Source organism: Anopheles aquasalis, chromosome 3, assembly GCF_943734665.1.
Source record: "Anopheles aquasalis chromosome 3, idAnoAquaMG_Q_19, whole genome shotgun sequence".
In the NCBI taxonomy this organism is placed as follows: Eukaryota; Metazoa; Arthropoda; class Insecta; order Diptera; family Culicidae; genus Anopheles; species Anopheles aquasalis.
In genome coordinates this window covers 38,811,564-38,829,063 of record NC_064878.1, presented here as the reverse complement: position 1 = coordinate 38,829,063, position 17,500 = coordinate 38,811,564, and the positions used below count along the sequence as shown (strand labels likewise).

The following is a 17,500-nucleotide window of genomic DNA, read 5'->3' as shown; positions in this document are numbered from 1 at the left end:
CGCGGCCAGAGCGTGTATTTCTAAATCGCGTAATTAATAGGACAATAGTGGAGTGACGAAGCGAGGAACCCAGTTGGGTATTGTTTAATCGCTCGGTGACGACCACTAAAATTTTCCCTTATATTTAACAGAATGATTATTGAATATTACGGCTACTTGCTCTAAACCCTTAAAGAAGCTGAAAAATAGTAGCTACGCTTAAATTTCTTAAAACATGCATCAGTTGAAATTTTGTCCCTTTGCGCTTAGCAAAGTCAAAATTAAAAGGAGTAGCAGTTCGAGACATTTTCTTCTCGCAAATGTTATTGCAGAATCATGAAACGAATACCTGAGTTTTGCCTAGAATTAAGGATTCTCAAATGTTGCATATTCATTTGTTTTTTTTTCTGTTAAAAATCAATCTGCATTTCCTTTGGAAAATGGGTTGCAAATGAATTTATTTCCCTAATACTCGTATCCTTCTGCAGGGGTTTGATTTTGTATTATCCTTCAAAATAAAGGCAGAAGTAAACGTTGGTTGTTGCACGCTGTCAGACAGACACTTAGTTTTTATTGAAATTGAAAGAATGTTCTTGAGAAGGTGTGAAGAAGCACACCACTTATTCCAGTCTGCCCTCTAGCTGGAGTGCTTTTTACTTTGTGTCCCCTTGAAGAAGAAAGTTAAAACGATGAAAGCGTACCACGCTTTGTTATGCATGTAATACAACGAGATAAGAGATGGTGGTACCCGATCCGGCTATAGCAAACTTTATCGCATCGAACATCACAGCGATTCGAACAGCTCTGCCCTAGAACAGCCCCTTTCCTTACCCTTTCCGTATCTTCCCGATAGCTTGTCGCCATTTTTCGGCCATCCTAAGGCTGTACGGCACCGTCTGGTGCTTCGGGTATCCGGGTGCCCTCGGCACCGCTCGACTGCTGGCCACCTGAATCGCTGATCTCAACAAACAACAATAACCACAACAACCAGCGGCGGAGGGAAAAAGGCAAAACCTCGAAGAAACAATCACTAGAGTCCACTGGCTGCTGCTGGTGCTGGGAAGCTGTTGACACTTTCTATCTGCTCCGCTCTCAGTTTTCCTCCCTCCTCTCGTGCCAACCACCCACCTGCGGCCAGTCCCGGTGGTGGGTCAAGTGCACTTCCGAACCGTGCGCGAGCTTTACGCCACCTTCATTCGGTACACACAGAGGGGAACACCGTGGCTATTGTTTCGACATGTTTGCGTAGCACTTAGCTCCAGCAGGAGGAGGTACCGAGGAGGACACTGTTCTTTCTTCTTCGTCACGAGTTCTCACTGGAATCCTCTCGAGCGCACCGTTGCCCGGGAGGAGCGCTGTTTGATGTACTTAGTTAGAAATGACTTTCGCGACACTGTCATCGTGCTCGTCCTGTACCTTCGGGACACTTTCACTATTTAGCTGTGGTGAGGGCCAGCGGTGGTCTACAACATTATTTGTACAGCAATCTGCATCTTCACTCGGAGTTATCTTTAGAAAAAAGCATTAGCAGTAGCGCACGATTGCCCAGTGAGCTGATAATCCACTTAGTTCGCTGGTACTGGTTATTTAAACGAAATTACACCTTGCTTTTGCATCGAAACTGCATCAATCATCTACCGTTTGCTGAGGGGGGTTGTTAATACGATTGTCAATACTCTCTCCATGCCCCGCTCTGCCTCTCTATCAGTCTATCACATTCTCTATATCACTTATGCAAATACGTATCAGCATAATAGACCGCCACCGGCGTCAACGTGCAAGTGCACCGGTTAGTTAAGCATAATTTATGCAGAGAACGGTGGTCTAGGCACTCGAAGGTGGTGCTTGACATTTATCCCCCCCCCCCCCCCCCCACCCGGGGCAAAAAGGAAACCGGACCGATTAGAGTGCAATCTTCGCCTTTCCTGTCCTTTCATTATGCCTCCAGTTAATTGCCAAGCGATAGGACAAGGTCGGGGACGTGGTCGCTGGTTTGAACCCGGGGCGAATCGGGTCAGCGCGTTCGATCACGATCGTGATCACTGGTTCGCGAGTGGAAAGCTGCTTCATCAGCAGCCCGGCATCCTGTGAAGTGTACGATGGTTCGTGATTTTATCGCCATTTTTTTTCGTACGCTCGACGAAGGATGCCCTTCCCTGGCTGCCTCAAATGGTGTCATACGGCCTTTTGTGCCGTTGTGTCGTATCGCTTTAATGCAATGTTCGCTTTAACACTTTCATCCTTTCAAAGGACGTGGAGGGGGCGCTTCTATCACTCACATATCCGTATGTATAGAGCGATCCGACACACGAGGGATGAGATATAATTACTTTCCATCGTTGTACGACACGTTCAGCCACCGGTCACAGGACAGGACAGGACAGCAAAGGAACCCTTAACGCTTCGCAGTTATTGAATCATCGCCATCCTCACACTCAGAGGCCGCTCTCCGAGTCGGTTGGTCGGTTGGCTTGGTCAGCTGCTACCACCGCGTAGCATCATGTTTGAGGTTAATTACTTTGATGACGAGCGGCCAGCTCCTCGCGGGCCGAGCCTGAATGATGTCAGATTGGCAGCCAGGAGCCAGGAGGATGGAACGGATCCCATCGCTGCCCGAGCATAAGCGAACGAACGTCGGGTGCAGCCGGTTATTAGTAGGTGACCGCAAATGGTGTACCGTCATTTCCGGCACACGTGGCATCCACCGACCAACCGCAAGCCCTTCCGGCGGCGAGGTGATAATAAAGTTTTAATGGGTTTGTTTTGATGAAGGATCCGCCATCCCTGGGCCCAGGATGGCTGGATGATGTGCTTCGTAGAGTACTATTCATTTCAGGAAGCATCATTTTCATCGTCGTTCAGGTTATAGTTTTGGGGCACATAGTTCGGTCCCGGGGCAGCCGCGGGGCTGTGGTTGTGTTTTGCTTTCTGTCACTAATTTCTGGACGAAGGGGGGTTGCTCCAGTGGAACGCGCTTTCATGGGACATTTGTCCAGTTTCATTGGAGGCTTAATAGTTCGCGAAAAAGTGACAAGGTATTTTAGGAACAGGCAGTACTGTAAAAATGTTTTCTCTGGAGGAAATGGTCGTTATATATTAATAGTTATTATTATATTAGGCCCATAACTCCATCATTTGTGGCGATAAAACCTTCCAATGGGCCTCAAAACATGTGTTTGTGATAAACAAACTAAAATACATTTTTGAAATTGAGAGGAAAAATGCTTGTTTGATTATTTTGGAGTAAAAACTCTATAACACCATACAATAAAATACATGAGAGTGGATAAACTTTTTTTGCGTGCTTTTCGTACCTTGCTCCACTGTTATTGTAATATCTTTGTTTCTAGAAGGTATTTTTTCTAAAATGTAAAAAGCACAGTAGAGCATAGAAAACAAAACTATTGATATGTGATACGCGTTTTTAGGCTGAGGGTTTTCATGAAAAATCAGTCAAAATGTAAATTGTTTGCAAGGTGTGGATAAACTTTTCTTGCAAACTGTACCTCCTGAAGGATCTGATTTGCAACCAACGGACAAAATATCGGCTCTAAGCTACTTTGCGGACACATAAAAAATATATGTATTAGCCAAACCTTTATCTAAATCATGGTTTATCCCTTCATAAACGGTTATTGATATCAAGACAAGATAATAAGAGACTATTGAGGATTTCTTTTTACTGGTAACTTTTTTTGCCTTATACCTATACTGAGTAACTTACAACACCCTGTTATAAAAAGGATCAATAACTTCGTGAAGAACGATTTCCAGCATGGAATTCAATTGTTATCAATTATTATGGAAACAATCTGTACCAGTAGTTGCGTTATTCTTTGGGATTTTAAACAAAGAGAAGTGATTGTGTACTTCCTTTCTGCCATTACTGCACATGGAAAATACTGAATGCCCTTTGGAGTTGGGAAACAAAAATTAAAAACACAATTTGTAGCAACACTTTGAAGGCGTCCATTCAACGAACGAATGGCAACCAATTTGTTCCTCCGAGGGTGTAGCAGAGCCTCCAGGCACAACAGCAGTCAACTTCCACTCCTCACACTGTTGGGTGTTGGTACAAATTTAATTTACTTCCATTTACTTCGAAAGCGAGGCGGAAAGCGGGGTTTGAATTATTTCCAGCGGATATTTTACATTTTTCATCAGCTAAACACCGGGTCGCTGTGGAGCCTCAACGCCTATGCAACAGGTCAACCGCCCTAGCAGTTCATTTCGGCAGGTCGAATGTCAAATTCATCTACATCCCTCCAACGAATTCCCAGCAGCAGCAATAGAAACGGTTCGTCCTTTTTGGCGGTTTATTATTTTCTCAACTTTTTTATTGTCTTTATTGTCATTGTTGTTTTGGGTTTCCATTCCTGGAGCCACACGGCACGGCACAGGAGCCATGCACAGGACCTCTCCCCTCGGGCACGCTATGCAAACAAGTGCTTGTGCGCTCGGTCACAAAAGTCACAACTGATCGTTAGGAGCGGGAAGATTGAGGGGGTCGTTCCCGTGGGGGATGATGATGGCAGTCCAGCCGAACGATGCCTCATTCACTTCGTTTCCATTTCATTGTCTCTCTCTTTCTCTCTCTCTCTCTCTCTCTCTCTCTCTCTCTCTCTCTCTCTCTCTCTCTCTCTCTCTCTATTTTTCCATGATTAGTAGTTGACCTCTGAGGCCACCGATCACCACCGGTGGGGTGATGATGATGATGCTGATGGCCATGGTGCTGATGGTTCACTTTGCAGTCCTTACTCTCGCCAAAACTCACCGAGCAGCGAAGGTTAAGTGACTGGCTGACACGTGGCAAAACCCACTGGAGAGAAGCTAGGAAGGAGCAGAAGGAAAGGGCAGCGAACACAAAGCCAAGACACCAAGAAGGTGAACCTTCCTAGCCGCGAGCAACCTCAAACCTAAAGTAACATTTCCTCCAACTCTTTCTGCCTCTCCCTCTCTCTCTCTCCCCGTTCCTAGCACGTAAAACGTCCAGGACTCAGGCCCGGAAGGTTGTTGAGTTTGTTTGCGCTTGGCTTGCGAGCCTTTGTTTAGCTGGATAAACAATTGTCCTCCGGGCGTACGGATGCAAGCAGGGAAGGAATCGGCGGTGCCCTTCTGACCGTTGCCCCCTCAGGCGTGGCCACCGGGTTTCCCGGTCCCTGTTTATCGCTAATGTCCACGCTGCCGGCCCACATATGTGTGGCCAATGGATGTGGTCTTTGCTGGATTTCTACTGCCGCTGCTGCTGCTGCTGTTGCCCCTTTTTTCTTTTCTCCAAACAAAAACACATTCTGCCCTGCCCTTATTTCCACATTAAGGCCCGAGGCTCGTTTAACGAAACAATAGACCAGTCCGTGGAGGGGTAGGAGCTCTGCAAGAGGGCGGTGAAGCGGTGAAGGTTCCCGGTGAAACCGAGACCATTCGCGCCGCTCGGTCGATCGCGGACTGACCCGGCGCTACGGACTACAGGCCGTACCCCTGAAGTGGGGGCGAGAGTTAGAGGCGAGAATAATGAAATTGAACTTCTTCTTTCATATTTGCAATCCCAGTTACAAAATGACCTTTCACTCTTCACTCGCTCGAGGTGATGTTGGCTTCTGCTGTAGTTGTTAAAGGGGGCGCGCTGGATTGATATTTGCAGGATTAAAACCAATTTGGTTGCCACCGGTCCATTCTGGAACACGTCAGTCCGTACATCAGTTCAGCATTTATTATGCTCTTGCACCTAGCCATCTGACACATTTCATTTTTAAACTGCAAATTGCTTAGCAAATTGTAAAAGGTGTCGACGATGGTTTGTTAAATAAAAAATACTGATTGCATTCATATGATGAACTATTTTTATACCGCTTCTATCAGATGTGAGCATGAGTCTTTACCGGTTTTTCTTAAAGCTGGCTGTAACGAGAAGTAAGCTGTCGATACCGCTTTGTTCCTCTGACATTTACCAACACATGACAAGCTCATTAAAAAGTATCGCCTTTGTTTAAACGAACTTAACGAATGAAAAGGGTATTGGCGCCAGGCATTCCTTTTTTTCTATTATGATCCGAAAAATGCGTATTTAAAGTTGTTATTTGCTGGTAGACTCGGATGGTGAGTATGCTTTGTCGAGAACAATACCTCCATACGGCTTTACGGTCATTCGGAAAATATGGTTTTCAGCAAAAGATTTGAATAAAAATAGGATAACTTTCATTTGTCTATGAATAGAATGACTTCATCTGCCGCTTTACCAATGCAAATTCAAATTGTTCCCAATTCGAATGGGATATTTGTTTAACCAATAATATCTGTAACCTGTTACGTTCATGGTATAAATGCTCTCTTCAGTTTTGATGGAATGTTGTCTTGAGTTTCGCTAGGCGACTACAAGACCTAAAATTATATTGAAAAAAATGTTTCTACACTGTGAAAATAAAACAAATGCCAACATATTCTCATCAGGCAGTTTTACAACCCGAAATGCACAGTTGATCCACGTTAACTTTTAACATCCTGGCAAAGAGTACCAAACTAGGACTGTTTTATAAATACAGCAATCGAAGATCGAAATATTTTTTCGAATAATATTTTTGGAAACTTTTTAAAGTGAACGTGCAATTGTGTAGATACAGCTGGAACAAAATCAGGCCCAAAAAGTTCCTTACAATGGAAATATTTCTATTCAAAGGCATAGCAAATTATAATAGTTATGTAGCATGTCTGAACCATCGAAGGTGTAGTATGGTCTGAAGGATGTTATTTTTAGTTGATGAACTATTCCAATGATTGTCTGACTATATTTTTCAAGAGAGCATGAGCATTAGCATGTTCTTAGGTAGTCACTACCATCAATTAATCAAGAATGGTCCAAAACATCATCACCGTTAGCTTTTGGTCAGTATTTGCTTCAATTTATGTTCATTGAGCTGCCTTTTTGGCGACTTCAAACTAAAAATATAAAATTGAGCTTCGTTCGTTTATGTGAAAAGCACAAAATAGAATAGGTAACGTGGTATAACAAATTCACAAATGAGTCTCCCATGCAACAAAAAAACCGACTCATTGTGGTTTTCATTTAGGTAGCAGTCTATTGAATTTTATTTTCAAATACCTATCCTGAGCTGGTTGTTCGAACCATAAGTGCACCTTTAATAGAAGCTTCTCCTCGTGCACGAGTCCGTGACGCATCGGCATCTACGTGTGCAGCTGCTGTGGCTAATTATTTGAAGCGCTTCTCTCAAAAGCACCCCAGTGACCTTATCAAAATAGATTGTCAATCTCTGTCTCCATCAGTGGGCACCGTGCCCATTTACGGTGCCCACTTTTCCACCCCAAATGAGAAGCGTAAGTCAAATGAAGGCAGCTTTCCTCCAACTTCAGCGCCAACAGTATGGTTTTTCAAAGCTATTTCTGTGGCATTCTCGGGAGGCAATCAACAACCTGATGAGCGTCCGAGTCAAGTCATTGCTCCAGGCAGCCTCGAGACTCACGCGGTCCCGCAACATCATTTAACGTTTGTTCCAGCCTCCAGAACACGCACACAAGATTTGCAACGGCCGAGGACGCCCAAAATGGAGCACGAGTGGTGCTTAGCGTTTCGGGAGAGTAGGAATGCTCAGCCACACGGAAGACTGGCCATTTAGCGCTTAACCTAATCGCGAGTCCCCCCGCGAGTCCGTCTCGCCTTCTACTCTAATTGAAGCGTGTGTTTTCGTGAAGTAAACGTAATGCGACTTATCCCCCTTCGGTGGACCATAAGAACCCTCGCGATTTATGGGAGGTATCTTTAGAAAATGGATTCCCAGTTTCAGACGGAGCTTATACGTGGCATTTGACAAGGGTAAGATCGCACCGTAGTGCGAACGGAATGATCTATTTCTTGCGTAGAACTTTCGCAATTCTCTGGCCTCCATTTGAGACCGTGGCACCCCAAGGCAGACTCACGAGCTAAGAGCTTTTCTATCCGGTCGCCAGACAGACATGGGGTCCAACGGGTTCGATTGTCCGCTGGCCATTCCAGTCCAACTCTCCAAAATAAGGATAAAACACAAAAAGGCGCGGATTTCCATTTGAAATATTTTCCCGTTCGTTCCGAAAACCGCAATCCGTCCAATAGAAGCAGCAGCAAAATATGTTTTGTCGTTGGCGAAGGAAAGGATTGCAGTCCCGCCCTTTGGGACGTTTAAGGTGGTCCCAGGTGGTCGAGACGGTGGTCGAGACGATGAGATTTGAAATTAATTTTTAATTGATTTACATTTCCCAAAGCCAAGCAAACCTCGAAGGCGCACTCGCAGTGAGGTGGCCAACGGCAAACGATGCACCGCAACGCTGCGACAACACTTCTGCCGACACTGTGTGACCGAGTCCGGGAGTTTCGTAATTTACTAAACCCATTCGATAGTCTACGAGAGGTAACAGTGAGTGAGGCTACTGCGCACTGGGTTCGTGCGATAAAATTAATTCATTTTCTTCGCGGTCTGTTCCTGGTGTTGGTAAGCTGGTTCGAGGAAGACAGAGCTTTTCGCAAAATTCTCCCCCCTGGTACGTACGGACGAGGTGATGCTACCTTGTGGTGTAATTAGAAAGCCGATAAATGTGCTTTCAATTACCGAGCCCCGAGCCAGACGTCTGGAATGAAAGCACGGATACATTCTCCGTATCAATGCGTCTTAGGAGCAGAGTCGTGGTTTTGTGAGTCAATTAGTTGTCACTCAAATATGGGTGCGAACGCACCGTAACACGTGTCATAAGAAGGAAGGCTTAAGGTGAAGGTTAACTGACAGGATTCATTCACATACAACACCGAGGACATCATAGGACAGATCAAAGACCCGCCATAGCCGACGTAATTAATCACTTAATCGACTCATCATCATGCTCTTTCAGTTTCTTCAATCAAAGATAGTTCAAGAAAGAGAGATGAGTATACTGAGCAAAGATTCCCCATCAAACACACCAAGCGACGACTGACGATTGACGACGAGCGATGTATGATTTTGAAGCGAAGAGCGTGTCAACCACGGGAGATAGATTTTGGGATTGGATTTGACGAGACGGGAGCAAATCAATCAATTACAGCATTTGATGCGAAGCATGCCACACCACGCCTAAAACCACAGTTGATTGATGATTCCGATGGCCACTAAATGAATGATAAGATTCCAGCGAACGCTCTATGTCGGTCTCTTTAATGGCAGACATCATGGTGAGTTGGCAGATAGAGAGCAGATTCCATTTTTGTGCTTCTACAGTGTTTTTTTTTTCGAAAAAGCATATCACAGGAAAGCTTCGTTACGGTGCTATTGTGATAAGCAATACGCATTTCTTCTTTCTTTCTCAGTAAGTAAATGCATTACCACCATAAACACATTGCTCGTTGCTCTCAACAGCGTAACGTTGTGTGCAGTTAAGCTACAAATAGCATTGCAAAAGAACTTCATTTGAAAAAGAGAAAAAAAAGAAGCTTCATAAAGTAGACAGTCTAGACAGTAATAACCACTGCTGTTGACTGCTGTAATGACGGTGGTAACTACTCCAAACAATCACACAGCGACGGCGTACGCTTCAAAACAAAAAAAAAAGGAGGAAACACCGAAAGCGCTCAAAAGTCGAACAAACTAACGGTTGCGAGCAGACTAGCGTTACTCGACTGGCTAGAAACGGGTGCACGCGATCATCATCATCGCCGTCATCCGTGATAAATGAACAGCATAATTGCTACGATTATGATACACATCTACACGCCCCACGGGCGGCTACACTTTGGCAGAGGGCATTAGCGTATCCACGTCAACATGTTTGCCGCTTTCCTCGTCGTCGCTTCGTGGATAGCGAATGGGAAAAAAGGGGCGCACAAAAGGAGTGTCACTGCATGCGGTGCAATTCATTTAGATGCAGGATCGACGAGGGATATAAGAGCGATTTGCGCGCAGCATTCCATAATGCTGTCATCCATCGTTAGTGCTGCAAAGCTGTGCCCGCGCTGCAGCATCCCTGCCTTTCGGACACAGAAAGACAAGCAATCTGCTATCAGATTACGGGGGCGAGCGCGTCCTAAATCCTTCGTTACTTTTGCGAACGAATGAACGAATGAACGGACGAACGAGTACCAAAGTACCTAAGTGGCAGGTCTTCGGAATGGGAATCGATTTGAAATGCTGACCCTTTTTGTAGTGGCTTTACCAAAAGTCCTTGAATCCGCTGTACTAGGACCACGCTGGCCACCCGGTGTGTGTCGCCGATGCGTCGCGAGCACCACGGACACCGAACCGTTCTTGACCTTTATTTTTCACCGCCGCCATCGCCCCGTGGCATGGCTTATAATGACGATGATGACCCCGAAAGATGCTCCTGACCAGCAAGCCACCAGCAGCCCTGACTAGCTCTGTAAGTATCTCTACGGTTCTCCATTTGTTTTGCTTTCCGTTGTCGCTTCCCTTCCGGATTCCGGACGCTCTGTTATCTGTGTTTGTTCATGGATCTGATTGGAATAGACTGGATTTTGTTGCCCATAGTGGTGCTGCTGCTGCTACTGCGTCAGGGATTTATTTGTCGCACTTTTTTGTGTGGCTCACGTAGTGGCTCCAGTCCAGTTTCGTTTTCTTCCCATTTTCCTTCACCGGAACGGAAGTGATGACGCAAAACTAGTCAGCAAAACGTTGGGCGCTGGACTCCAAAAGCTCGAAACACCATTAGGGGCGCTTGTTGTTGCCGTGTCGCAAGTGTGCTGTGGCCACACTGCCGTGCTTGCGGAGGCAGAGAAAAACGGGGAAAATTAAAGAAGAAAAATCCCCAAACTACGCCATCCCCATCCGTGCCTGCCCCGCGACACGGAGCACTCTGAGTTTCAGTTTAATGCTCGCGCCGTAAACGAGGGATAAAAACTATTACAAGCTTAATACGGTGCTGACGCCCGGGACGACGCCGGGAGTAGCCCGACAAAGCATTACCAACACCCGTCATCATCGTTAGCCGATCGCCGTCGTCATGTCGCAACGTCGACGGATAGTGGCGCCACATCCATTGCCCACATTGCTGGCCCAAAAACCACTCGCTGGACATCCGCGTTTTTTTTTTTGTAGCTTTCGGTTGCCGTCCATCCTTGCGATCTGGTTTTGCGCTTTTTATTATCATTTCCAACATTGGCGGACGGTTTGCACACAAAAACATCATCCTCTCTCTCTCCATTTCTAGGGTTGACTTTGAAGAGCCCTCCACCTGCCCCATGCCTGTCCGGGATTCTGGCCGATTCTCTGACCGTGACTCTCCGCCCACTTGAGGCGCATTAACGCGCACAAACACGGCACCCGTTGCGTGGATAATCGGAAGCCCAAATCGGAACACATCGCAACAATCGATAAAATATCGTTATGAACAGTCGTCGTCGTCGACCTCGTCGCTGAAAAAGTGCGTCTGACAAACAAGCACAGAAATGAGGGGAGAGAAGGTGAGAGAGAGAGAGGGCTCCCCCCCTTTTTATACAACGCTTTTATGACAGATGTTCGCGTTCCCTACTAGCGCTTCAACAACGGCTCATCCTGGGGCGAATCACGACGCACGGACAGACGGACAGACGGACGGACGGACGGATTGCACAGCGTCGGCTGATATCAGCTTGGCACGGGCGCGTGGCCTCCAACAATGGTGGCCTCCATTGTTGTCCGGTATTGGTGGCGCCCGCTTGCAAAACGGGGAAAGAACAGAAGCTGACCTGAGCGAGGGATTAATAGCTTTCTAGTGGTGGTGGCGGTGGTGACTGGTGATTGTCGGCCGCGCGCAGAATTATGGACACCGTTGCTTGCTGCGTGCAGATAGCATTCGATCACTTTCCCTTGCATCAGTGCGGCCGCTTCACAGTGCGCCATCGAAAAGCGCATGAATAATTTATCATTTTGGATTCACCGTAAGCAATGTACCGTTGCTGGTGGGTTTTTTCCGGGTGAATTGGACTCGGGACCAAATAATAACATTTTACCATTGCGCTGCCATAACGCAATTGCTGTCTACTTGTCCTTATTTCCCTTTTTTTTTCTTCAGCGTTTTCCAGGGTGGCTTCGAGGCGTGAGCCATCGACATAATATGAATATTGGACCTTCAGCAGCACGGCTACCGTTGACAAACTATTTCCCATTTTTTCTCGATATGAAATCGAATATGATCTTTTCCGTGGGATATTAATCCGGGATTACTCGACTCTCGACTGTCTGTGACCCGTGCACTACCCGAAAGTGCCAATAAACAAGCTACAACGCAAGGTTTTTTTTTTATGTGAACCATTGAGGCATCGTTTCATATTGCCGCGGCACAGGTTTGGAGTTCTTCATTTTCGTAGCTGTTTATCATCACTCGCCAGGAGTCGACGGACCGTTTTGTTCGAATTGAGTCGAGCTGCACTGAAGCCAGGGAACTGGTACCAGGGAATTCGATCCGATACGTTTCGCTGGCACAACCAGACCACGCAGCTGGGAAATAGTTGGTGCACCGAGTGTGTAAATATAGTGCACCGGGAAGGGAGGTTCAAGGTTTGCCACGCGTACTGCAATCATCGAAAGATGATTAGAGTTCAGCCCCCTGCTTGGGGCGTGATGCAACAAACGCTCTGGCAGCGCGGTCGCGATGCAAATAAACGCGCATCGGTATGAGGTCGCGATGCTGCTGGCAAACAGTTGCAGCCGCGTCGTAGCAACCATTGGCAGCCTTGACGTTCACTTCCGGGTGAAGGAATGGTCGATCCACGGTCGGTTGGACCACTTACAACGGCGTACAGCCCCTCCGGGGAGGGACGATAGCCCGGTTCACATGTTGGAGAACGTATAAATAATCCAAGCAGCAAGCATCGTCATGCAATCGTGGCCACCATCCAACCACTCGTGGCTACTTGTTGCCCGATGTTTGGGCTGGGAAGAGGGGCGTTGATATGAGTGATTGAGGAGGTACTGTACAGAAGCAAAACACACAAATGCAACTGGTGGAAATGGCTACGGCACTCGCCAGTAGCGGGAGCAGCAATTGATGATATCACCGTGGGTGGGCGGGAAATGTTTGCCGCTCCCCACCCCCCCGCAAGGGGATAATGCTGCAAGAGACGTGCATTTGATGAATTGAAAGCTTTAGACAAACCACCTCCACACACCCTAGTTGTGTCAACTCCCCCCCTCCCCACGGGGAGCGAAGTGAACGATAATCCGGCGTGGCGTGGATAAATAGACAGGAAAGATAAAGGGGGGAAGAAACGAACGTTCGATCATCGTGATTGATTCGCCGCGATTCATAATCGATTGTTACCGGCCACTCAGATCTGCCAGGGTGGCAGATTGGACAATATCCTGTTTGACGGCTATCAACAAACCGTCAACAGCACGTTTCATCCATCTTTCTGTCCAGCCAAACCGGGGCTATTATTAATAACACGTACACTGAGACCGGAACTATCGGTACGAACTAGACTAGTAGAGCGCCAAGGATTGAATGTGCGATTAAGCGATAAACTACAAAGTTTACTTTTACGATCAGCGCCAGAAGGTGATGAGATGAACGGGTGTACGTGCATGTGTTTAAGCCTGATGCATCTTTTATCTCACTCGCGGGATGATGAACTGTGGAAATTGTTTGGAAATTGTGGTCCCCCAATACGTGCGGCACATTTCATCGATGGATAAGTGAATCATTTTTGTTGTAACGAAATGAAACTGCACCGCCGGCAGAGCGATCATTTTTCCGATCATAATTGAAACTGTAATCGGTCAACCGCAAATATTGCAAGCCTATGTTTCCAAACTCCACGTAGAACTTCTATAGCACTACCAATGCGGCCTGTTAGAGCAATGTTTTTAATGAGATCTGCTTTTGAATAAAGCCGAAAAAGACGGGATCTATCGTTAATGAAGTGTTTCTTGTCCATGAAAATGTTCGTCGCTACATTTATGCAGCCTTGACTAGGTAAAAATTGGAGCAACTAAGGTGAGGAACATCTGAAAACTTTCCTTACAGTCCTGACCTATCACCCTATGACTTTGATGTGCTTGGCCCCCGAAAAAAAAATTGAAAGGCAAAAAGATACAATAGTGATAATGAGAATAAAACGTCATTTACCCTATTGTCTGCTAATACGACTAACATCTTTCTACGAGGAAGGATTTAAAAGGCGGCCTTTCCGCTGGAAATGTCGCAGATTCAGGAGATAATGTAGAAAATTAAAAAATAACCTTTTTTAAGTTTAAACTAAAAATTATTTTGTAAAAAAATAATTCTCGTCATATGATATAACTCGCTGTGAGTCATCTCGATAGAGGCACACAGCAGCAGGGTTAATAATAATAATGCCCAAACTGGTTCGAGTAATGAAACCATTTGTCGACACAAATCGGTATCGATGGAGGCGCCAGTTTTTAAGAAAAAATCTTATTTATTTTTTCAAGCATGATAGTGGAATACTTTCATTTTGGAATACTTTCACAGTGGAATAGTATATTAGTATTCCATTATTATGCTTGTAAAAATAAATTTAAGAAATTAAAAAAAACGGGCGCCTCCATTGCTACCGATTTGCATCTATAAACGGTTTCATTACGCGAAGCAATTAAGGAAAATGGTAAATATTAACCGTTGAATCGTTACCATGATTTAACAGACAAACTCGACACAAAATACACCCAGCTATGTAACGGAAAGTATCGCGTTTCACCAGCTACTGGCGCCTCCATCAGCAGTCCATCATCAAGTGAAATGATAATTAACCCCACATGGATGACTAAATCTTCATAAAACACATTTACAGCGAGGACGTGCTTGATCATCAACGAATGGATAGGGTGTAAAACGTGCCAGCTGGCTTGCGTGAACAATTCTAACGAATTTTCCTCGAGTCTCCTCCCCCTGACTCGGCTAATCAGCATCCATCGATCGCTCGGATTTGCCAGAACGCAATGTGGCCGGACTGTGCGCGTACTAGTCGCTGCTGATGATGATCACGGGCACTGTTTCGAGTTCGCCTATGTTCGCAACAACTGCACACCACGATTCCTGGGGTTTTTTTTTGGGGTTAGCCCCACCGAGGGTTGGAGGGGATGCTTTTCTGCTTGTGTGTTATTTTTCATCAGCATCTTCAAACACCTCACGCAAACTCTTCACCGAGCGATCACTCACTACCCTCACCACCCCCGCCGCCCAAACATCACACTTCTCCCTCAGCCTCCCCCATTCCAATCACAGCACACAGACTCGAAAACCATAAAAATACTATTAAACTCGCTGGTTGATGATCGTCGTAGGGGAATATCTGAAGCGAAAAAAAGCGCACAATCAACACTGGTGAAGATCGTAGGCCCACGATTTGCCTTCAAGTTATTGCGAGCCGTACAAAAACCGGAAGCGCACTTTACACACAAAAAAACGGATGCGAAAACTAACGATTATCTCAACAACAGACCAACTATCTGGCTGAACCTTCTGGCTCCGAAACTGTTCACAGGAAACGTACACACTCAGCACAACGCAACCGATTATCTCGAGAAGGCGCACAAAGGGCTCCTGGATAGGTGCGGACTCCAGAACAGAACCGTACCCCGAGAACGGTGGCCAGTGAATGGTTTGTGATCAGGCGCTTGGCGCGCGCGCTCCCATGCTCGCTCGCCACAGCGCAGCAAACGGGGGCCAACCGCGAAGATGGCACATGGCACCCGTGGCACTCCCCCGCTGGTGGTGCGAAAAGGGAAGAGCGGTGGACGCAGCGGCAGCGGCAGCGGTTGATAGATTTTTGTTTACATTTTTGCATCGGTCCTCACCGCAGATCGGTAGTGAGAGAGCCGTGCGGGTGCTGGGAGTGCGAGCTATGAGATGCGTGTCCAGTGCGAGGGAGCGAAGAACGGATCCGATGCAGGGAAGCACAAGCTGCAGCACCGAGTGGAACGCGTACGCGTACGACAGAGACAACGACAGGCAACAAACCATCGTCGGGATCACGAAGCCGTGGTCGAAACCCCGTTGACCGAACACCACACCGCCAATCGGGACGGTGTCCAGGGAAGTCGGAAGTTGGAAGAGTGAAAGTTTCGTCAAGTTCCCGAACTAACCAGTGTCCCGCTCTCAGTGTGTGGCTCACGAGGAAAAGGATCCACGAAGAGAGGAAATCGTGCGGGCGAAAACGCACCGTAAACTTAACGAAAGTCCTCAGTACGCAAGAACACTCTCTGCGCAGCAGGGTCGCCGGCAGTGTGCACGCACACTGACGCACCGGGCGGTCGCTGGTGTGCGTACGATCAGCAGTCCATCAGTTTGCGTTGAGTTTTCCGGCGCTGGTGCCTCGGAGAAAGAGCGCCAAAATCGGCCAGGCGGGAAGCTAGGGGAGCAGCTGAGGTGAAGAGAGCACGAGACTCACAATCTTACTAACCGCAGCAGCAGCACCATCTCACGCATACAGTCGTGTTAAATATCATTAAAAACGCTAACCAGGGAGCGAACCAGTAGCCTCTCGATCATAATATTGGGAAAACTAATTGGGGAGAAATGCAGAGAGCATGCTTGATGCTTTTCTCTCATTTTCACTCTCTCTCTCTCTGTCTCTTATAGGACGTTTGAATTCATTGACTCAATTTCCACATCTCATCGGTAGTGATACCACTTCAAATACCAATTGAGATGAGAAATTTGGACTAAATTAGACTCCTATTAGAGGGTGAATCGTGCTTTCGGGGAAACCACCACCTCCGAATAGTTCTGCACAGTCCATTGATAAGACGGAACAGGCGGGGACTGCCTGCTGCTGGTGCCAGTGGAATGCGGAATGCGGAAAATGGGAGATTTGATTGCGGATAAAGAGAGCGAGCGAACGGGAGGAGCAAATGAGGGTTCAAACAGGAGAATCAGCAGCAGCAGCAGCAGCAGCAGCAAGCATGCGTCTAATGGGTGTCGCTGGATCGTACAGGAGCAGAGAGCAGACGCAGAGAGCAAGGAACGAGGGACTGTGTGTGAGGCAGGCCTGTGGCCAGCAAGAAGATAGCGGCAAGACCACGAAGACATTCATTCATTCATAGAATCAGCAGCCAGCGCACCCCACGTCGTCGTCGTCGTCGTCGTCGTATGGTTGCACGTCCGAAGCGCTCCCCATTCCCGTCTGCCCCGAAAGGTCTCTATTCCGCTCCCATCCCCTCCCAGACAACCCGGAGACCGGTCCGGTCTCTTGTGCCAATTTGTGACAGCGACAATGACACACAAACAGGGTGATCGTGCGCACACATACATGGTAACCGTCCGTCCATTTCTTTGCTCATGTGTACGTCCTTTTCCCTTCGGCTCCGTCGAGCACGTTCTGAGCGAGCGAAAGCCGCAAGTTTGGGACACCCGAAAGGCGGATGTTTTCCGTCCATAATGGTGTGATTGTGGTGCGGTTGGAATGTCAGCCAATACGGAGGGAAAAATTGTGCCAATAACGGAAGGAAGGATGTTGTCTTCCTTTTAGTAGCTGTGTTAGACTTTCTGCGCTCGTTATCATCTCGTTTTTTTAAGCTTCATCCATTGATTGCTGGTTCGCTGATGCGCG

At 47.0% G+C, this 17,500-nt stretch overlaps 1 protein-coding gene across 2 annotated transcripts in view; it reads right to left on the bottom strand.

The window, feature by feature from the left end:
* LOC126578312 (regulator of G-protein signaling 20) overlaps window positions 1–1,467 on the bottom strand; it is a 268,141-nt gene extending 266,674 nt beyond the window's left edge. For both annotated transcript variants that reach the window (XR_007608390.1, XM_050240741.1), the window contains exon 1: window positions 811–1,467. Coding sequence is in view for 1 of the 2 variants with exons in the window: in XM_050240741.1 (XP_050096698.1) it covers window positions 811–854 (44 nt within the window). In the remaining variant the exon portion in view is untranslated. The remainder of the gene's footprint in view (window positions 1–810) is intronic.
* Window positions 1,468–17,500: the final 16,033 nt, after the last annotated feature.